General features: G+C 47.8%; 1 protein-coding gene across 4 annotated transcripts in view; it reads left to right on the top strand.

Annotated features, from left to right (window-relative positions):
• The window catches only part of LOC140421878 (uncharacterized), a 276272-nt gene that overhangs the window by 119947 nt on the left and 133775 nt on the right, over nt 1–22550 (top strand). For all 4 annotated transcript variants that reach the window (XR_011947154.1, XM_072506852.1, XM_072506859.1 and 1 more), the window contains one exon: nt 17279–17448. Coding sequence is in view for 3 of the 4 variants with exons in the window: in XM_072506852.1 (XP_072362953.1) it covers nt 17279–17448 (170 nt within the window). In the remaining variant the exon portion in view is untranslated. The remainder of the gene's footprint in view (nt 1–17278; nt 17449–22550) is intronic.

Raw genomic sequence — 22550 nt, 5'->3', positions numbered from 1 at the left:
TACCTGGGACTTTGATGTTGTGGCCATTTCGGAGACATGGATAGAGCAGGGACAGGAATGGTTGTTGCAGGTGCTGGGGTTTCGATATTTCAGTAAGCTCAGGTAAGGTGGTAAAAGAGGGAGAGGGGTGGCATTGTTAGTCAAGGACAGTATTACGGTGGCAGAAAGGACGTTTGATGAGGACTCGTCTACTGAGGTAGTATGGGCTGAGGTTAGAAACAGGAAAGGAGAGGTCACCCTGTTAGGGGTTTTCTATAGGCCTCCGAAAAGTTCCAGAGATGTAGAGGAAAGGATTGCAAAGATGATTCTGGATAGGAGCGAAAGCAACAGGGTAGTTGTTATGGGGGACTTTAACTTTCCAAATATTGACTGGAAACGCTATAGTTTGAGTACTTTAGATGGGTCCGTTTTTGTCCAATGTGTGCAGGAGTGTTTCCTGACACAGTATGTAGATAGACCAATGAGAGGCGAGGCCATATTGGATTTGGTACTGGGTAATGAACCAGGACAGGTGTTAAATTTGGAGGTAGGTGAGCACTTTGGTGATAGTGACCACAGTTTGATTACGTTTACTTTAGTGATGGAAATGGATAGGTCTATACAGCAGGGCAAGAGTTATATCTGGGGGAAAGGCAATTATGATGCGATGAGGCAAGACTTAGGATGCATCGGATGGAGAGGAAAACTGCAGGGGATGGGCACAATGGAAATGTGGAGCTTGTTCAAGGAACAGCAACTGCGTGTCCTTGATAAGTAAGTACCTGTCAGGCAGGGAGGAAGTGGTTGAGCGAGGGAACCGTGGTTTACTAAAGCAGTCGACACACTGGAAGAAGGAGGCTTGTGTAAAGATGAGACATGAAGGTTCAGTTAAGGCGCTCGAGAGTTACAAGTTAGCTAGGAAGGACCTAAAGAGAGAGCTAAGAAGAGCCAGGAGGGGACATGAGAAGTCTTTGGCAGGTAGGATCAAGGATAACCCTAAAGCTTTCTATAGATATGTCAGGAATAAAAGAATGACTAAGGTAAGAGTAGGGCTAGTCAAGGACAGTAGTCGGAAGTTGTGCGTGGAGTCCGAGGAGATAGGAGAGGTGCTAAATGAATATTTCTTGTCAGTATTCACACAGGAAAAAGACAATGTTGTCGAGGAGGTGTTAGCAATTCTGGAAAGTGTGAAAATAGATAAGTCCCCTGGGCCGGATGGGATTTATCCTAGGATTCTCTGGGAAGCTAGGGAGGAGATTGCTGAGCCTTTGGCTTTGATCTTTAAGTCATCTTTGTCTCCAGGAATAGTTCCAGAAGACTGGAGGATAGCAAATGTTGTCCCCTTGTTCAAGAAGGGGAGTAGAGACAACCCCTGTAACCATAGACCAGTGAGCCTTACTTCTGTTGTGGGCAAAGTCTTGGAAAGGTTTATAAGAGATAGGATGTATAATCATCTGGAAAGGAATAATTTGATTAGAGATAGTCAACACGGTTTTGTGAAGGGTAGGTCGTGCCTCACAAACCTTATTGAGTTCTTTGAGAAGGTGACCAAACAGGTAGATGAGGGTAAAGCAGTTGATGTGGTGTATATGGATTTTAGTAAAGCGTTTGATAAGGTTCTCCACGGTAGCTACTGCAGAAAATACGGAGGCATGGGATTCAGGGTGATTTAGCAGTTTGGATCAGAAATTGGCTAGCTGGAAGAAGAGGGTGGTGGTTGATGGGAAATGTTCAGACTGGAGTCCAGTTACTAGTGGTGTACCACAAGGATCTGTTTTGGGGCCACTGCTGTTTGTCATTTTTATAAATGACCTGGAGGAGGGCGTAGAAGGATGGGTGAGTAAATTTCCAGATGACACTAAAGTCGGTGGAGTTGTGGACAGTGCGGAAGGATGTTACAAGTTACAGAGGGACATAGATAAGCTGCAGCGCTGTGCTGAGAGGTGGCAAATGGTGTTTAATGCAGAAAAGTGTGAGGTGATTCATTTTGGAAGGAGTAACAGGAAGACAGAGCACTGGGCTAATGGTAAGATTCTTGGTAGTGTGGATGAGCAGAGAGATCTCGGTGTCCATGTACATAGATCCCTGTAAGTTGCCACCCAGGTTGAGAGGGTTGTTAAAGCGTACGATGTGTTAGCTTTTATTGGTAGAGGGATTGAGTTTCAGAGCCATGAGGTCATGTTGCAGCGATACAAAACTGGTGCGGCCGCATTTGGAGTATTGCGTGCAATTCTGGTCGCCGCATTTTCGGAAGGATGTGGAAGCATTGGAAACGGTACAGAGGAGATTTACCTGGATGTTGCCTGGTATGGAGGGAAGATCTTATGAGGGAAGTGCTGAGGGACTTGAGGCTGTTTTTGTTAGAAGAAGGTTAAGAGGTGACTTAATTGAGGCATACAAGATGATCAAAGGATTAGATAGGGTGGACAGTGAGAGCCTTTTTCCTTCGATGGTGATGTCTAGCATGAGGGGACATAGCTTTAAATTGAGGGGAGATAGATATAGGACAGATGTCAGAGGTAGGTTCTTTATTCAGAGAGTAGTAAGGACGTGGAATGCCTTGCCTGCAACAGTAGTGGACTCGGCAACACTAAGAGCATTCAAATGGTCATTGGATAGACATATGGACGATAAGGGACTAGTGTAAATGGGCTTTAGAGTGGTTTCACAGGTCGGCGCAACATCGAGAGCCGAAGGGCCTGTACTGCGCTGTAATGTTCTATGTCTATACTATCTCGGGAGTGTTTCCCACCTCCTCCTTCATGGCATCATTGCGCTCGCGCAAATACTGACACACAGCAGCCCTCTTTATCTTCCAATGAACTCTCATCCTCGTCCAGTTCACTCTCTGGCAAGGGATTAACTCTTTGCGTAACTAGATTGTGAAGGGTGCAACACTCTACTATTATATGAGAAACCCTATCGGGAGTGTATTACAGTGAGCCATCTGAGCAGTCCAAGCATCTGATGTACATCTTCAGAAGCTCTATAGTATGCCCCATAAGGGAGTGTGTGGAGATGTGAGCATATCTGGGATGACTGTGAGGGCAATACACCAGAGTCATCACCAGTGTTGAATGGGTACCTGCAGGATCTCTTATTTTCTAATAAGGGATGGGGTCCAGTGGTAGTTTGAGATTGAGTTTATTGCAAAAACATGGTTGGTGCATTTTCAAATACAAACAAAAGAAACAAAAGCCCACTGGGGCAAAAGAAAGAGAACAATGCAAAGAGAACAAAGAAGAGAGAGAGCAAGCACCACGTGCACCAAGAGCCTTTTACCTGCATGTTCTGGTATCACCCCATCTCTCTGCCCATAATTGGCTTACAAATTTTGAATTGTGACTTGTGAATGGTCCTCCATACCAGCCTCACACCGGTATCTAACTTATTGGCTGGGCACATTTGCAGTCTGGATCCTGAAGGGTTGGTGTAACATTTCACATTCTTGACTCCGAACAATACAAGCTTGTATTTAATCGACAACCCAACTAATTATTTTTTTGACTTGCCCACAGTTACAATATTTTCACAACTTGGTTTTAATATTTCCCCACATTCCTCTAAAAATTAAATGAGAATGAATCAATAAAAGCAAACAAATGGGAAATATCGCAGAGGAACACATTTACAGATGCCTCTGATGGTCTCTTTGTTTAGGAATAGTCTTTAACACTGGAATGGGCAAGCCGCTAGATAAACTGTTACAATCCTTGAAATATAGGAAGCGGGTAGTCTTGAGAGGAACCCGCCTGGGCCCGGCATAGCTGGTATGGCTGGTCAAGGTAAAGCAAGGAGGCAAAAACTGAAAAAGCAAGCAGCAGATACAACCAATATGGTTAAACATGCTGGCAAATAAGAATTATCCTTTTAAAAGTTGGGAGTTTTAATCACGGTGTGCTCGTTTAACGTGAGATGAGTGGATCCAAGCTTTCTTCCCCTGGACTTTTAACAGCTGCTTGGATGGTCAATAGCACTTTTTAGGGTCCTTCCCACTTGGCATCCAGAGGTTCTTTATGTAGTTTCTTCAAGTAAACCCATAATGCCAGGGTCGATGTTGTGTCGCCCTTCTGGTGGGTCTCCCCCAGCCGCCATATCTGTTGAGAAGCAAAACTAATAGTATTTATTAGATTCTGACAATATTCTAATAAGGCATTACCCATCAAGTGACAATCGGCTTTTCGCAGGGACATGGGGTCTCTCTGTTATGGTTTCAGACGGACTCGGGCTCGTAGTTCTATTTAGAGGTGCCCTAATACTGCACAGGACTATCGGTAGTGCCTGGGGCCACAGCATTCCTTCCTGATGATGTTTGGCATGTCGTTGTTTCAGAATTCTGTTCATTCGTTCCACTTGGCATGGTGATTGTGGGTGATGAGGACAATGTAGGTCCCAGGTAATGTTTAGTAATCTACAAACTTCTTGGCAGGCAGTACCCGTAAAGTTCCTTGGTCAGAGTCAGTGCTGGTTGGGACACCCCATCTGGAATGTCATCCTTACACAGGACTTTGGCAGCGTGATCGGCTGTGGCCCTTCTCGTTGCAACGGCTTCCATCCACCATGAGAACATGTCGACCACCACGAGAACACCAGTGTGTCCGTAAGATGGAGGAAGGGAGTTATAGGCGACTAGCAAAGCTGAAATGGTCCAGCAGGGCAGGGGACCTCAGTTGGGGCATTACCGTGAAAGGTCCAGGATTATTCTTCTGGCAGACCACTCAGCGGTCTACTACCAACTGGGCGTGTTTTTTGAATCCCCGACCCACCAGCTTTTCTGGATTTGTGCGTCATTTATGTGGGGCCAAGTGCCCCCATGAATGGATTTGTTGGGCTAAATAGGGCATCAGAGATTGCAGCGTGACTGGCCTGACGGTACCTCTTTGTCTCCAGGTGACTTCATCACATAGCTTTATTCCTGCCTCAATCCATGTCCATTTTTCCTCTCGAGAGCAGTCGCCTTGCATTGTCTGTAGGTCTCGGGTTAGACTGATTGGATGTTTAACCCGCAATGCATGTTTGTGTTAGTTCCTCTGGAGAAGCGCATTGTGAGGTGGCTTCTTTGGCTGCCTTGTCAGCTAGGGCGTTTCCTTATGCTTCTGTGGTAGTTTCCTTTGTGTGGGCCTTACACTTTAGAATGGACACTCAACGGGGTAGTTGTATGTCATCTAGTAAGTCTCGTACCTCTTTCCCATTTTGGATAGGTGTACTGGTGGCCAAAGTCAAGATTAACTCCAAAGCTGTATCTTGGGCCTGTATAGATGTTAGCTGTCTGTCCTTCTAGTATCTGGCATGCCTCCGCCAGGGCCCTTAACTCAGCCTGTTGGGCTGACGTCCCTGAGGGCAGACAACCTTTGCCACAATCTCGTGTCGGCTTGTGACAGCCCATCCTGCTTTTTGGATGCCATTGTCAACAAAGAAGGAGCCTTCTGTAAAAAGGATCAGGTCTGGGTTGTGCAATGGTTTCTCTGCCGCCAAGCTCGATTCCTCCATTTTGTTCAAGATCTCCATGCAGCCATGCCCCTCTCTTCCGCCCTCTTGCTCCTTGGGAAGCAGGAGCATAGATGATGGGTTCGCCGGGCTAGGAGTTGGGGGCTTCCAGGATCGCTGTTCATCTTGTCCATCTGGCTGCAGTCACCTGGGATACTCTGTTCATAGATAGCAGAATGTGTACAGCATAGGGACTTAACAGCTAGCTTTTGGCCCAGGACTAGACCCGCAGTGGCCATGCCAGCCTGACACATGGCTTCCATGGCTCTCAGGCAACTTCCCCATCCGAGGGCCACTGCGTCCAGTTTTCCCAAATAGTATTCAATGCATCTCTACTGATCCCCATGTTCTTGCGCCAGTATTCTTGTCATGTATCCTTCTTTCGCATAGACAAACAAGGTAAGTGGCTTCCCAGTGTCAGGGATTCCCAAAGGCGTTGCTGAAAACACAGCCTTTTTCAGATTCGTGAGTGCCTCTACTGTTCTCCCATGAGGGCAATGGCTTCTTTGGATCTTCACTTCTCCTTTAAAAGGTCATTCAATGGCTGAATCAGTTGTGTGTAGGAGTTGATCCAATTTTGGTTAAAGTTACACAAAGCCAAAAAGGACCTGAGTTCTTGGATAGTGGTTGGCTGTTTGGCAGCCCGAATGGCTGTGGTAAATTCTCTCTTTCCAAAATGTTTTATCCCAGGTACACAACCACTGCCTTGGGCAATTTGTGCTTTGGCTTTATGTCCTCTCAGGTGGAGGTGGTCCAGCATGGTATGTAGGTCTTCTCATTTTGATCTTCCTTGTTGAACGCCAACAGAATGTCATCCGCGTACTGGATAACCGTGAAATACATGGTAGGTAACTCTCTCAAATGGTTTTGTAAGGCCATGTGAAATATCATAGGGCTGTTGTGAAAATCCTGTAGTAGGCTTGTCCAGGTGTATTGTTGCTGTTGGACAGTGAAGGCGAACCACGGTCGAACCTCAGGTGCCAATGGTACCGACCAAAATCCATTTGCCACATCTATTTTCTAGAACCATTTATGTTCCGGCTTCAGTACATTAAAAATGGTGGAGGGGTTGGTTACCAAAGGTGCCCTTTGATCAATACACTGGTTGGTCTTCCTGTGATCGACGGCCAGACGCCAAGTCCCTTGGGTTTCCGTATTGGCCATACAGGGCTGTTAGAGAAACTGTGTGTTTTTACCAGCACACCTTGCTCCTCTAGTTGTTAGATGACTGGCAAGGTGCCCGCAATGGAGGTTGGGCTGATAGGGTACTGTTTGGCGCACAATGGGGCAGTCCCAGTAAACGATGCCAGTTCCATCTGGAGTAGGCCAGAATCATTCTTATCTTTGGCCAAATTGGGTGTTCTTTCAACTCCTCCTTCAGGCTTCTGATAGACCATGTTACCTGGCCGTCTTCAAAATGCAACGAGAAATTCAATTGAGTCAGGACATCCATGCCCAGAAGGGCTTGTCCCACTGGGCCTACTCAGATAGGCGTGGTCAATTCATGTAGGCAAGTCCAATGAGTATACAATGAGTTGAGTTCTTCTGATTACAAAAACCTGGCCCCCAACCCCGTGGGCAATTTGTATCTTGTCATCTAGAGATACAGAGTTTTTGTATCGTAGGGGCAAACATGTCAATTCAGCCCCTGTATCCAGGAGACAATCTATATCTTGTTCGCCCACCCTCATAATGATGTATAATCCATCTCCTCGCTATTGGATCAGTGCCAGGAGAGGTGCTGGGAGAGCAAGGAGGGACTCCCCTAGTTTTTTGCAACCTCCAGCAACTGCTTCTCTTGCTGTGGTGTAAGCTGTTTGAATCTTTGTACCAGGTCGTCTCCACCAGAGGGACTGCTTAGTCTGTGCATCAGGCTGTTTCCCTGACGTTCTTTTTGTCGTACTTTTTATTTGCACCTCCTCACCCAGTGGCCTTCTTTTCCGCATTTTCCAGGTTGTTTTCCTTGGGTGTTGTTGTTGCTAGGATCATTGGGTTTCCATCCTGCCTGCATGTTTCGGAGATTAGCTCCCATATCCCGGTATAATTGGTTACACCAATCCACTAATGCTGCAAAGGTTGTTTCTCAGGCCTCTCACCGGGCAGAATGACCTTTAGCATCTTTGCCAATTCTGGCATTAATCAAGCGACGAAGGCAGATTTCTGAAGTCCAAAAGTGCTGTTGTCCATATCTTCGGGTTCCTCATCATTCATTCCCGAGTGCTCCAACCAGCCAGATCAGAATCACTCGTCATACTCCAATATTTCCTGCGCTCCCTTTTGCTGGCAAGCCGCGATCTATCCCCAGCCTGTTCTTGCTGGACTGAAAACCTGTAGCCAGCGCTTGATCGCAGCCCATCCTGCCCCTAATTGCTGCTCCTTGTCCCCAAGGACTCAAACCTCTTTATTTAATTTCTTCCCATCTCACCTAGGTACCATTACCATCAGGATCAGTACCCCGTCCCACAGGTGGAGATTCTAAATGCCTTTTATTTTTTTTTAAATTTGGAGCACCCAATTCACTTTTTCCAATTACGGGGCAATTTAGTGTGGCCAGTCCACCTACCCTGCACATCTTTGGGTTGTGGGGGCGAAACCCACGCAAACACTGGGAGAATGTGCAAACTACATGGACAGTGACCCAGAGCCGGGATTGAACCTGGGACCTCGGCGCCGTGAGATAGCAGTGCCATCCACTGCGCCACAGTGCTGCCCACTATAAATGCCTTTTAAACGTTCTAACTGTTCACATGTTTTCATTCCCTCTTTCTTGGGGTGTGGCTATTTATTGGACCATTTTCCGGGTCGGCTGGGACATAGTGAAAATACTGGGCGTAATTGTTTTCTTGCCACCTTCGTCAGTAGTTTCTTCTGACTTAATTTTAACCCATTTTTTCTTCTGAGGATTGAGCCGAGCTGAGGAGGGTTCCTCCTTTGACGAACTACTCTCTCCGCTAGAGTCGCTAGAGGACTCAGAATTGGTTTTGATACCGGCTTTGCGTAACCGCATTTTTTGCTGTTCCGCTTCTGTTTCTTCAAGGCAAGGGTACAAATAGGACAAATTACTCGTGGTTGGATCAGAGGGTGTCCCTGACCTTTTTGGTGGTGTTTCTGATTCTTTGCTTTCGGACTTGATTTCAGACTTGATTTCGGACTTCAGTTCCTTTACATTGGACTTAAGTCCTGTTACTTCGGCTTCTAACTTTTCCGATTCACATTTTTCCTTTTTTAACTGTTCGTATACTGCCTTCAGCTGTTCTTTCGCAGCGGTCAGTGCGCGATCATGTTGAGATTGACTCATAATTTCATTTCGCTGTCGAACCTGGCCCAGAACGACTAGAGACCATTTGGTTCATTCCTTTTATTTCATACAGGTTGTTTTTCCCCAGATCATTTTGATATCTTCCAAGGACTATTGTCCTTTGGAGGTACTATACATTTCCTCAATCTCAGTACAGGTTTTGGATAATTCAAACTGTTGCTCTATATACTTGTGGTGAATGTATTATCGCTACCATTCACCATTGTATTACATTACATTACATTGCATTGTATTAGGTTGATGCCCTTGTGGGCTCCATCTATGGCCCACCATTGTATTACACTACATTACATTGTATTATGTTGGTGCCCTTGTGAGCTCCGCCCATGGCTCCATCCCCTCGGGGGAGGTATATAGATCTGCAGCCTGTAGGCAGCACTCAGTGCAGAGCAGTCGCAGGCAGGCACAGTTCTTGCTGATTAAAATCACTGTTTACTTCAACTCTCTGTCTCGTGTGAATTGGTGGTCGCATAAATTTAATAAGCTACACTATCGCTTTGGAAGCAGCCCTCAAACATGATCGACTGGAACTCGACCCACAGGCAGCTGAAGCCAAAGGGATTTTTTTGCACTGGCTCCGCTGTTTTGAGGTCTGCCTCGTCGCTTCCTCCTCGCCCACTGTCACCGAGGAACAGAAACAGTCTCCTCCACGCCCGGGTGAGCCACAAAATCTCCGTGCAGATCAAGGAAGCGACCACGTACACAGATGCGGTCGCGATCCTGAAAAGTCAGTATGTTAGGCCGGTGAACGAAGTGTTCGCGCGGCATCTCCTCACCACACGTCATCAATGCCCCGGGGAATCGCTGGAGGAATACCTACGCTACCTGAAGGTACTCGCCAGAAACGGCAACTACAAGGACTTCACAGAGCCGCAGCACATGGAACTCGCCATCCGAGACACCTATGTGGCTGGAGTCCGGTCCAACTACGTCAGACAGCGCTTGCTCGAAAAGGGCACCCTCGACCTAGAAGAGACAGTAAAACTATCCGCCTCCTCAGAAGTAGCGTTTCAGAGCCTCAATGTTTTCCCCTCCGACCACACGAGCCCCTTGTGGACACCCGATCAGAGGGTGCCCCAGGCCTGTGCCGGGCAGTTGCCCGCCCAACCCGGGGGGGCTACCCTGCTATTTCTGTGGCCATAACCAGCACTCAGGCAGCGTTGCCAGGCTCGGAATGCGACCTGTAACGACTGCGGCAAGAAACAACACTTTACCAAAGACTGGCCAGATCCAATACTCCTAAATCACAGGCCCGATTTTCAGACTCAAAGGCCCGCAGACCCCGCAGAGTGGCTGCGTGCCTGCCGGTACCGCCCCCTTCAGACGCGTCATTGGCCTTGTGCTGTCCATGGGGGCAGCCATCTTTAACTCTACCCAACGCGTGCGATTCATGGGGGCCGCCATCTTCAACGCCGCCCGACACGTGCGACCGACGGGGGTCGCCATCTTGGGACCACCCCACCACCTGCAACCACGCCGGCTACCCGCAGCTCGGCGCTGTCACCCTCGATCAGTCACGGCCCAAGTACCTCAGGAACTCGATGATGACCGTCCGGGTCAATGGGCACGAAACGCCCTGCTTGTTTGACTCTGAGAGCATGGAGAGGTTTATACATCCAGGCGCTGTTCTCTCCAAATTTCCCCCACATCGCAAACAATCTCCCTCGCTTCCGGATCACATTCGGTGCAGATCCGGGGGCACTGTGTCGCGAACCTCGTTGCCAGGCTCGGAACGCGACCTGTAATTACTGCGGCAAGAAAGGACACTTTGCCAAAGACTGCCTGGCCAATTTCAAACTATTATGTTCTCCCCGACCTCTGCGCTCATCTCCTGTTGGGACTGGACTTCCAGTGCAACCTTAGAAGCCTGACCCTGAAGTTCGGAGGACCCCTACCCCCTCACCGTATGTAGCCTCGCGACTCTTAAGGTCGCCCCTCCAACGCTCTTCGTGAACCTCACCACCGACTAAACCCATCGCCACCAAGAGCAGGCAGTACAGTGCCCAGGACAGGACTTTTATCAAGTCAGAGGTCCAGCGGTTCTTGAGGGAGGGGGGTCATCGAGGCCAGTAATAGCCCCTGGAGAGCTCAAGTGGTGGTCGTCAGGACCGGGGAAAAGAACCTGATGGTTGTAGATTACAGCCAAACCATAAACCGGTACACGCAACTCGATGCATACCCGCTTCCCCGGATAGCGGACATGGTGAATCAGATTGCACACTATCGGGTGTTCTACACTATAGATCTGAAGTCCACATACCACCAGCTTCCAATCCGCCCGGAAGATCGCCACTACACGGCTTTCGAGGCAGACGGCCTCTTCCACTTCCTCCGGGTCCCCTTCGGCGTCACCAACGGGGTCTCGGTATTCCAAAGAACGATGGACCGAATGGTGGACCAGTACGGGCTGCGGGCCATATTTCTGTACTTGGACAATGTCACCATCTGCGGCCACGCTCAGCAGGACCACGACGCCAACCTTCAGAAGTTTCTCCTACCCGCCCAAGCCCTCAATCTCACATATAAAAAGGAGAAATGCGTTTTCCGCACAACCCGACTAGCCATCCTCGGCTATGTCGTGGAAAATGGTGTCCTAGGGCCCGACCCCGGCTGCATGCGCCTCTCCTGCAATTCCCCCTCCCCCACTGCCCCAAGGCCCAGAAAAGATGCCTCGGGTTCTTTTCATATTATGCCCAGTGGGTCCCCAACTATGCGGACAAAGCCCGCCCACTGATTAAAGCCACCATCTTCCCCCTGACGGCTGAGGCCCGCCTGGCCTTCAGCCGCATCAAGGCAGATATTACCAAAGCCGCGCGGTGGACGAGTCCATCCCTTTCCAGGCGGAGAGCGACGCGTCAGAGGTCGCCCTCGCCGCTACCCTCAACCAGGCAGGCAGACCTGTAGCCTTTTTTTCCCATACCCTCAACGCCTCCGAGATTCGACACTCCTCAGTCGAAAAAGAAGCTCAAGCCATTGTGGAAGCTGTGCGGCTTTGGAGGCACTACCTCGCTGGTAGGAAGTTCACCCTCGTCACCGACCAACGGTCGGTAGCCTTCATGTTCAACAATACACAGCGGGACAAGATCAAGGACGATAAAATCTTGAGGTGGAGGATCGAACTCTTCACCTATAACTACGATATTGTACATCGTCCAGGGAAGCTCAACGAGCCCCCAAATGCCCTGTCCCGCGGCACATGCGCCAGCGCGCAAGGTGACCGACTCCGAGCCATCCACGATGACCTCTGTCACCCGGGGGTCACCCGGCTTCTCCACTTCATCAAGGCCCGCAACCTGCCCTACTCCACCGAGGAGGTCAGGGCCATGACCAGGGACTGCCAAATCTGCGCGGAGTGTAAGCCGCACTTCTATCGACCAGATAAGGCTCACCTGGTGAAGGCGTCCCGGCCCTTTGAGCGCCTCAGCATCGATTTCAAAGAGCCCCTCCCCTCCACTGACCGCAACGCGTATTTTCTTAACATCGTTAACAAGTACTCCCGTTTCCCCTTTGCAATCCATTGCCCCGACATGACCGCGGCCACTGTCATTAAGACCCTGCATAGTATCTTCACCGTGTTCGGTTTCCCCACTTACGTCCACAGTGACCGGGGCTCATCGTTTATGAGCGACGAGCTGCGTCAGTACCTGCTCGATAAGGGCATTGCTTCGAGCAGGACTACTAGTTACAACCCCCGGGGAAACAGACAGGTGGAGAGGGAGAACGCGACGGTATGGAAGGCCGTCCTTCTGGCCCCATGGTCTAGGAGTCTCGCAGTTTCCCGCTGGCAGGAGGTCCTCCCGACGCGCTCCACTCCATTAGATTGTTCCTTTGCACAGCCACGAACGAGACCCCTCATGACCTCCCATTTTTTTTCCCACGGAAATCCACCTCTGGGGTCTCGCTTCCGTCCTGGTTGACGACACCGGGGCCTGTCTTCCTCCGAAAACACGTGAGGAGCCATAAGTCCGACCCCCTGGTCGAGAGGGTCCAGCTCCTTGACGCCAACCCCCAGTATGCCTAAGTGGCGCACCATGACAGCCGACAAGATACAGTCTCCCACCGGGACCTGGCACCCGTCGGTTCCCCTGCAACCATCACCTACCTCCCCACCCTACACCGAACACCACCCCCGCCCCTACATGGCCTACACTCCCCCCTCCTACACCCCTTCCCCCCCATCGCCAACCTACAGGGATGAGGCTCCAGAAGACACGCTCCCAGAGTCAATGCCCATGCCCGCAGCGACGAGTTCAACACCCGTGCCCACAGCAACGAGTTCAACACCCGTGCCCGCAGCGAAACCAGAGCTCAGGTGATCGCAGTGAACGATCAAGGCGCCGGACAGACTCAATTTGTGAGCCCACTTCACCCCCGCTGGACTTCAATTTTCAACGGGGTGAATGTGGTGAATGTATTATCACTACCATTCACCATTGTATTACATTACATTACATTGTATTAAGTTGATGCCCTTGTGGGCTCCACCTATGGCCCACCATACATTACATTGTATTATGTTGGTGCCGATGTGGGCTCCGCCCATGGCTCCGCCCCCTCAGGGGAGGTATATAGATCTGCAGCCTGTAGGCGGCACTCAGTGCCAAGTAGTCGCAGGCAGGCACAGTTCTAGCTGATTAAAACCACTGTTCACTTCAACTCTCCGTCTCGTGTGAATTGATGGTCGCAGCAATACTCTTTTAATTGCCAAAAGATCTCATCTATGGAAACTTCCTGTGAGGCCTGCCCATCTTTGACTGTGGTAGGCAACTGTTTGTCCTTTTCCTCTGCCATAATACCAATTATTTTTGTTTAGACTCAAGCCATGAGGCTTTTCAGCCAGGCCAGTATACCTATCCTGTATACCTCCAAAATGCAGATGTCTTTAGGGACTTGAGCCGGAGAAGTTTGAGGTTGCCGAAGAGGGTTAACCACTCTAAACAGCGGCTGAGGACATTTTTCAATGAAGAGGTGTCCTTACCTCCAGGGCCCGATGTAGGTCCAATGTCTAGATCTCCGGTTCCTTTTCCTCTAGCAATCCTGCTCGCAGCGTCAAATTGTAGGATATCTTATTTTCTAATAAAAGACGGGGACCGGTGGTAGTTTGAGACTGAGTTTATTGCAAAAACGTGGTTAGTACACCTTCAAATACAAACAAAACAAGCAAAAGCCCAGTGTGGCAAAGAAAGAGAACAATGGAAAGAGAACAAAGAAGAGAGAGTGCACCAAGAGCTTTTTACCTGCACATTCTGGTACCGTCCCCCTCTGCCTCTAATTGGCTTACAAGTTATGAATTGTGACTTCTGAATGGTGCTCCATACCATCATTCACACTGGTATCTAACTTAGTGGCTGGGCACATTTGCAGTCTGGATCTTGAAAGACTGGTGTAGCATTTCACTTTTATCGCCACCAAACTGCAAATGTATAATCTGACCTTGACTCAGAACAATACGAGCTTGTATTTCATTTACAACCCAACTAATTCTTTATTTGTTCCTACAGTTCCCACGGTTACAATATTTTCAAAACTTGGTTTAAATATTTCCCCACAGTGCCCCTTACCTCCAAACAGCCATCCCTGCAGAGGTTCTGGTACACATAAATCTAGGTACCTAGGAGTGACTGAGAATGAAGAGATCATGGCAACCCCCAGGGTACCATGGACAAACATGCAAGATGTGCTTCCGATGATCACACATCAGTTGAACGTTGATGGAATTGTAGTCTTTGACACTTATAAACATTAGGGGCTCCTCCATGGAGCCTGTATCGCCACATAGGTGCAATCTATGGGAAGCTTGAGATAGCGGCAGTCAGCGAATTTCACGGCCTGGCTATCTTCGTCCAGAGCAAACCTGACATAATGATGAACCTCCGGATAAAGTGGCAGAGGTGACGTTCTTCATCAATGCGGACTGCGAGATACCACATGGTTCCCATGTTGATCCTTGGAAAGACCAGGAGGCAAAAACATTGAGCGCTGTGGGTACCTTCAAAGCCACTGACAGGGGAAAGCCTCCTAACCCCCATGGTATCAGGTCTTCCCAAAGAATGTGGTATATGTGATGTACTAGATTTCGGGACAAGAACAGATGTGCCCATCACTGCCTCTCACTCATTTGTAAATAGGACATTTTGACAAACCCTGGGTCTGGCAAGTCGTCTCCATTGTCTGGGTCTCTCCCCCTCACGCCCCTGCTCATGCTTTGACTCCCTACAGGCTGCAGATGCCTCTAGTTACCCATCACCGATCCATCTGCAGCTCATTACGGTGTCTGCCAGGCCCAGGGGCAGCAACTGTGAAAAAACCCTGTGCATCAAGATGTTCTTTTTCCCTGCGGAGCACACAGCCCCTGCCCCTCCCTGCAGCTGGAGTACACCGTACTTCCAATGATTGCTCCTGTTGCATTCCTGCTGCACTCCTGTACAGTCTCCTATCTCTGACTTCTGACCACATAGCCCCTGGACTGCCTGTAAACTGTGACTCCTTTCGACTTGGTCCAGGCCAAGGACTTTAGCTTTCACAGAATTCCCTATTGCCATGAGGAATATGGACTACAGTGCCCTCTTCCAAACCACACCCATACCTTTGTCCCTAATGTGGCACACTAACAGCACCAACCCCCCACCCCCCCGCCCCTTCCTATTTTGGAATCTTGATTGCATCCCCTTCCAGTCAAAGATGTAAAAGCCCTTTAATCCCCTTTGTTAGCATTTCATGCACCGTTGTTGGGATCCAGCTTCCCACCTCTCAATCTTTCCTCTGTCTTCCATCGTTCCTAATTCTCCTCTACCTCCTTATTTCTCTGCCTTCCATTGTGCTCTCTTGCCCGTCCCCCATTGTTTTTGCATAGTATTCCTACCCCTTTGCCCCCTTTGTCTTTGCCATCCCCACCTTTCCCTCCCATCCCAGCCCCAGTCAAAATTCTCATCTGTAAAAGTGCAGGCTTGCATGAGTCCTGCAACACAGTGGTGTCCTTGTAGCAGTGTGGCATTCAGTGCAACAAGAGCAGTGCAGCGCTATGGCAGGTAAGCTATGTATGTCACCCTCACCTCAAAGTCACAAGCAACTGGGCTCACAGGCACGGCTTGTCCGGCCCACAAGCAAATTGAGGTCTGACTTGATCATGCTACACATTTTCAAACCGGTTTAAGGCGATGTAACTTCCCACTGGCGTGACCCAAGATTAAAAGGAGATTCAGGCTAGTAGCTGTTTTAATGAGCATTTGTGAGATTTAAATGAATGCAAATTGAATTCATGCCTCTAGGCAGCGGGTGACCCAACTCGTCCTAACCCTCCATCGGGAGAATTGCAAACTGTTTTTACAGTGGTGGCTTTTTGCCTGCCACTAGGTTAACCGCAAAGCCCCCCAATCATGCAGGAGGGGAATATTCCACCTGTAATGTAGGTTTGGAGTTATCTGCAAGTCTAATATGGTAGGGACGGCAGGTTCACTTCCCTGAAGGACATTCTTAGTGAATATGTTAGTATCTTACATCAGTTCAGTGGTTTTCATAGTTGTTTTCCTGGCCCAAAAGTACCAGATTCATTGAATTTAGCTTTACAACTTGACATGGCAAGATTTGTATTCATGTGGGGATAGATCTTAACTTTACGCAGCTGTATAAACAGGTGATACTGAGTCATTTTGCATCTCTTTCCATTTCCAGGTTTTCAACTATTTTAAGATCAGGTCAGGATTGACCCCATGAGCTTTTAAGAATGAGAAATTGGTCCTCATTGCACCCATTTTCTGGGCAGCAAATGAGGACACAAAAAGGAACAATTTTGTATAATAAAATGTTCCACACACACAATCCTAAACTGTTGGTAAAGGCAGCTTGCCAGACATCCTCAGTGATAGCCTGAAACAGGCATTGGGCTCCTCAAGTTTGTTAATGAAGGATCCAATAACTGAGGAAAGGTGTTAATTGGAAGAGGCATGGGGCCTGCTGTACTCAGTTGTTCAGTTCCTAATGCCACTAATCTGTAAGCAGGCTGTTGGTAAACCACCACCAAAAAAGCTAAATGTATTTTTTCATCTTAATGTGGAGCGGGGAAATTGGGCTAATAAGTGGCAAGTGATAGACACGCTGCATAAGTAGCAGGCAGTGACCATCTCCAACAAGATAAAATTTAATCATCTCCCCTTGACGTTCAATGGCACTACTATCATTGGGCTATGGGGAAGAGGAAGGGAGTAGGACTAATTGGTGAGCCAACCTACCAAAGCGTCGACACTCTGACTAGCCTACTGTGTTGTATCATTATATGATTTTACAATTCCTGTCGAACAGGAGCCAGTGAGAAGACTATTGAGTTATTTCACCACCGAGACGGGTTCTGCATAATGCTGCAGCTCATGTCTCACAGATGTTTGCAGCTGTTTTGGCCTAATGATGTCCGATCTGCATATTCTTTGATTAGATAAGGTTAGAAGTATTTATTTGCTTCCATGTATATATTTTGACTATTTTCTAATGTATGACCAGTGTCTTATTATGAAGATGGAAACTCGCCTCTAGATGCCTTACACAAGACAGCAGTGGACTATGCTTTGGCTATAAAGTTGAAACCAAAGGACCCTGAGCTGCATTTCCATCTAGGTGTTGTGTTAGAAGAACATTACTCTGCGGCTGTTATTTATGGCGTGGTGAAAAAGGTAAGACCAGCTGTAACATGTCAATTCTAATTGTTGCATATTTGAAAAGGAAGCTAACTCGTCAATGTATAAAAACTCCTTTTATCAATAAGAAGTCTTACAACACCAGGTTAAAGTCCAACAGGTTTGTTTCAAATCACTAGCTTTTGGAGCACTGATTCTTCCTCAGGTGAGTGCTCCAAAGGAACAGTGCTCCGAAAGCTTGTGATTTGAAACAAACCTGTTGGACTTTAGCCTGGTGTTGTGAGACTTCTTACTGTGCTCACCCCAGTCCAACACCGGCATCTCCACATCATGGCTTCCTTTTATCAAAACATCAGAGTTTCAACTTTTCCATTTCCTTAAAGTTTTACTATTTCTCAAGGTGTCGGTACTCTCTTTCTGTCTCTTAGAAGAAAAAGGTGAGGCGGCACGGTGGCCCAGTGGTTAGCACTACTGTCTCACGGCGCCGAGGTCCCAGGTTCGATCCCAGCTCTGGTCACTGTTCATGTGGAGTTTGCACATTCTCCCCATGTCTGCAGAGGTCTCACCCCCACAACCCAAAGATGTGCAGGGTAGGTGGGTTGGCCACACTAAATTGACCCTTAATTGGAAAAAAAATTTTAAAAGAGGAAAAAGGTGATTATTAAACTATTTTCTTCAAAAGGTTTCTTATGGGGTGGTCACGTGATGTGAGCACAAGAGCGGCTGCGTTTTCAGGTCTGGCTCTGCTCATCTTGTAATCATTTATTTTAACCTGGTGCACATTTCATATTTGTCTTTTTCTTGGGATATATGTTTTGCACTTTGTTCCTGGAGGATCCTTGTTGGAGATTTGTGAAGAGGAGCCAAATAAATAGCAGAGGATTCTCGTTTGACCATGGCTGGGGCAAGGCCGAACTTGCAGTGGCTTTGTTGCTGGTGAGCGGGCTTTTGTCTCAGCAGGGCTGTGTGCATCCAGATGATGGCCGCCATTGAGAATGTTGTTCTGGATGAAGATCTCGGCTCGGTGCTGTAGTTCTTTGAAGATCTGCGAGGTATCCTTGGAAAAATGGTGGAGGCAAATGAATGAGTTCTTGCATTTAATTGAGCACTTTCCATGGACGCCTTCGAGACATTGAGATCCTGCTTCATGATGTGTCACTTATCCTGATGGTTTCGGGAGGTATGGCCCGGACTACGAGTTTGTGAGCCCAGTCCCTGGAAGGTGGGAGGCGAGTTCCCGATTGAGTTTGAAAATTACCTGCCATGCTTTAGTAATCTTGATTTGGAAGCTGGGCGCATCAGGTTTGATGGAGCACAGAATATCTGGTCTTCGAGGCCTGGGGTTGGTTAGGCCTCCTGACCACTGACCCTATATTATCCTATTCTCAATGCTCGTCATGAGGGGTTGAAGGTGACTGAGGCCTAGGCTGTGGGTCGCTTGAGTGTCGGAGTGGCCGCATGGTGGATGTGAAGGTGCTTCGTTCTTTGGAATCCTTAAGAGATCCTGAAAAGTGTTCACGGAGCCTGACTTGACTTTGTTTTTTTCGAGCAGCATAGATGGTGTTACTCCCTTGGGATTATGTTGTTAATTATTTATTATTTTCTTTTCTCCTTGTAAGGGTGTGGGAGATGCGAGCATGAGGGCGAGTGCCACCTGTGATCCTGTTCTAGCAAAAATCATATTGAATTGGTTATGTGAAATTTTACTCCTTTTTAGTCATTAGTGTTATAATCCTCGACCCATTTGTTTTCATCCCATTTCATTTCAACTGTCTTTTACGATTTCTTTTTTTCTTGTCTTTCTTTATATATAATTCCCCCCCCATCTTATCCACCTTTCCTTACCCTTTCTCCCCTTTGCTTCCCCCTTCCCCTCCCCCACATCTATATCTGTCACAGTTTACCCTCTGATGTTAGTTTCTCTGCGGGTTGGCCTTTCACACCTTTTGTTCTCTCTGGGGACTGCCAGTAGCACTCTTTCCCCTTAGTTTCTGTGGCTATTAGCACCCTGTTTCCCTGGGTTTTCTGTGGCTATGACTCATTTTTCATTCTCACTCCACAGTACAAATATTTCCCACTTTCTCTGTCTTTTAGCTTTGACAAAGGGTCATCTGGACTCAAAAAGTTAGCTGTTTTCTCTCCCTAAAGATGCGCCAGACCTGCTGAGATTTTCCAGCATTTTCTCTTTGGTTTCAGATTCCCGCATCCACAGTAATTTTCTTTTATCCAGTGTTATAATCCATGTGGTTGTGGGAAGGGAGTGCTTTTTTGATACTCCTTATTTCATTTACAATGAAGATAGGTTGAACCAAGGCGGGTGAGGAGTGGATGGTTGTGGCGGAGTTAGGTTATAGGGTTAAGACGTACTGAGATTGAGGGTAGCCGCCCAGTTAGAGCTAACGACAGTGCGCTTTTATTTTTTGTTTTGTTATTTTTAATTTAAGAATCCGTATTTAAGAATCCGTGCCTATGCCAAGGTAGGTTTGGTTAATCCTTGGGTGAAGGTTTTACGTTGTTGGAGCCCTTCCCCTTGTTTGTGGAAGCTGGGCACGCTCCCCCTGTTGGTCGTATATGGTGGCTTTCTGTATGCCACTTCACTGTGGTTGGGTTTTCCATTTGGAAGCAGTACTTGTGCCTCTGTCGCTGCAGTGCTGTCATGTCCCTTAATGTCTTGTGATGGCGGGCAGTGCTGGGCAGTGACTAACAGTTTTTAGGTCAGCTCAGGTGTTCTTCCCTTAGGGGTCTTTTACTTTTCTTCATCTGAGTGAGGAGTGTACTGTTACTAATCCTGGTTCAGTCCAGTGGTTCGGAGGAGGATCCCCTTGTTGCGGCAGGTGGGAGGGAATCGATCCTCCCTCCTAGGGCGCCCAATTGTTGGGTATCTTGACGATTCTTCTTCTCCTCCGTGATGGGGTCTCACTGGCTGTGGCTTGCCTCATCATCTTTTTCCATGTAAATGGGGTTGTGCGGTCCTTTTCCATGTAAATAAGGTCCTGGTGGTACTGATCTCTGTATCTCAGAGTATGCTGGGTTAGGCCAGGTCTGGTGCAGTGGCTGGTATCCTGCTGCCTACTTGTGCTTGGGATGTCCCTTCTCAAACGCACTTATTAGGGTCATTCTGAGAGGTTGGATTTCACTTCTTCGGTACATGAAGGCCTGGGATTTAGATGAATCCTGTAATTTGGCTGATATCTTGTTCTCCTCCAATGGGTGGGGCACTTTCTTGTTTGAACAAACAGCTTTTCTCCTCTTCATTTATTGATGATCGGCATGTGCCGGGAAATATGGAGCCAAGATTGGCTCTTGATCTTTTGTTATTCTGTGATACACTCTTATTTTTCCTTGGGAGGCCCTGAAGGCGTTGATCATAATGCGGACATGGTGTTGCTGGTCCCCCCTGTATAACTGTATGGAATGATGTTGGTTCTGTACTGGGACTGAGACTGGAGTTAAGTTGAGTTGTGTGACAGATTTTTTACTCCCCTTTAGAACTGGGGTTTCGTATGTTTCATTTTTTCTTTTTTTGTAAGCGTGGGTATAAAGAATCCGTGATTGGCTCCTGCACGGGTGCAGAAGGGCCTGGCATCTGAGGAGAAGAGGCTGTAATGTGTTATTGGTGCCTCTGGCGCTCCTGGAGTTGAGGGAGATATATACTAGTACATGCCCGAACATGGCGCAAAATAACTTATCCTGAACTCTAGTGGTAATTGCAAGTAGATGCTGTGCTGGAAAGTGTGCACCATTTTACCATGTTTTCACGGCTTCATCTTGTTCCTCACTTGATCTCGAGTGGGCTTATAGGGCATCTAGCTATGTATAATGATAGTGTTGAGCTAGTTCCACTGCTGTTCTCCTGTCCCTGTCTGTACTTGTGCATGTTGAAGTGTTTTTCTTTGCTTGCTACAATGTACCAGTTTTTAGTTTCGTCATGTTGTTTGCAAAATTGTAAAATCTTAACAAACATATTTTATTTTTAAAAGGGTATTAGCTAGGATCTCTGCACATTTGGAAGTGAATGGTCTTATTAGCGGCAGACAGCAAGGTTTTGTATGAGGGAGGTCATGTCTCACTAATTTAATTGAGTATTTTGAGGAGGTGACAAATATAATTCACGAGGGGAGGGCTCTGGATGTTGTCCACATGGACAGGGTCCCTCATGGCAGGCTGGTGCAAAAGATTAAACCACATAGGGTCAGGGGTGAACTAGCTAGATGGATTCAGAGCTGGCTTGGCCATAGAAGACAGAGGGTAGCAGTGGAAGGGTGTTTTTCCGAATGGAGGTCTGTAACTAGTGGTGTTCCACACGGATCAGTACTGGGACCTCTGCTGTTTGAAATATATATAAATTACTTGTTAAAAAATGTAGCTGGTCTGATTAGCAAGTTTGCCGATGATGCTAAGATTGCAGGAGTTGCGGATAGTGATGAAGATTCTCAGCGAATACAGCAGGATATAGATAGGCCTCAAAATTGGGCAGAGAAGTGGCAGATGGAATTTAAACCCAGGCAAATGCGAGGTGATGCACTTTGGTAGATCCAATTCAAGTGGGAGCTATAAAATAAATGGCAGAATCATGAAGAACATAGATGCACGGATAGATCAGGGCGTGCAGGTCCATAGATCCTTAAAAGTGGCAGCACAGGTGGAAATGGTGGCATATGGCATGCTTGCCTTCATAGGACGGGGTATCGAGAATAAAAACTTGCAAATTATGTTACCGTTATATAGAAAGTTGGTGAGGAATACTGTGTCCAATTCTGGTCACCAAATTACCAGAAGGAAGTGGAGGCTTTGGAGAGAGAGCGTACGGAAAAGGTTGACCAGGATGTTGCCTGGTATGGAGGGTATTAGCTATGAGGAGAGATTGAATATACTGGGATTGTTCTCCCTGGAGAGACGGAGGCTGAGAGGCAATCTGATATAATACCTGAGGGGTATAGATAGGGTGAACAGTTGGAGGCTTTTTCCCAGGGCGGAATTGACAATTACAAGGGGGCACAAGTTCAAGGTGAGGGGGGATAGGTTCAGTGGAGATGTGCGGGGGAAGTTTTTTTTACACAGAGGGCGGTGGTGGCCTGGAATGCACTGCCAACTGAGGTGATTGAGGCTGATATGTTAGCGACCTTTAAGACTTATCT

This window comes from Scyliorhinus torazame, chromosome 1, assembly GCF_047496885.1.
Source record: "Scyliorhinus torazame isolate Kashiwa2021f chromosome 1, sScyTor2.1, whole genome shotgun sequence".
NCBI classification, from domain to species: domain Eukaryota; kingdom Metazoa; phylum Chordata; class Chondrichthyes; order Carcharhiniformes; family Scyliorhinidae; genus Scyliorhinus; species Scyliorhinus torazame.
The sequence above is the reverse complement of the archived record's forward strand: the minus strand, read 5'-3'. Positions and strand labels throughout refer to the sequence as shown.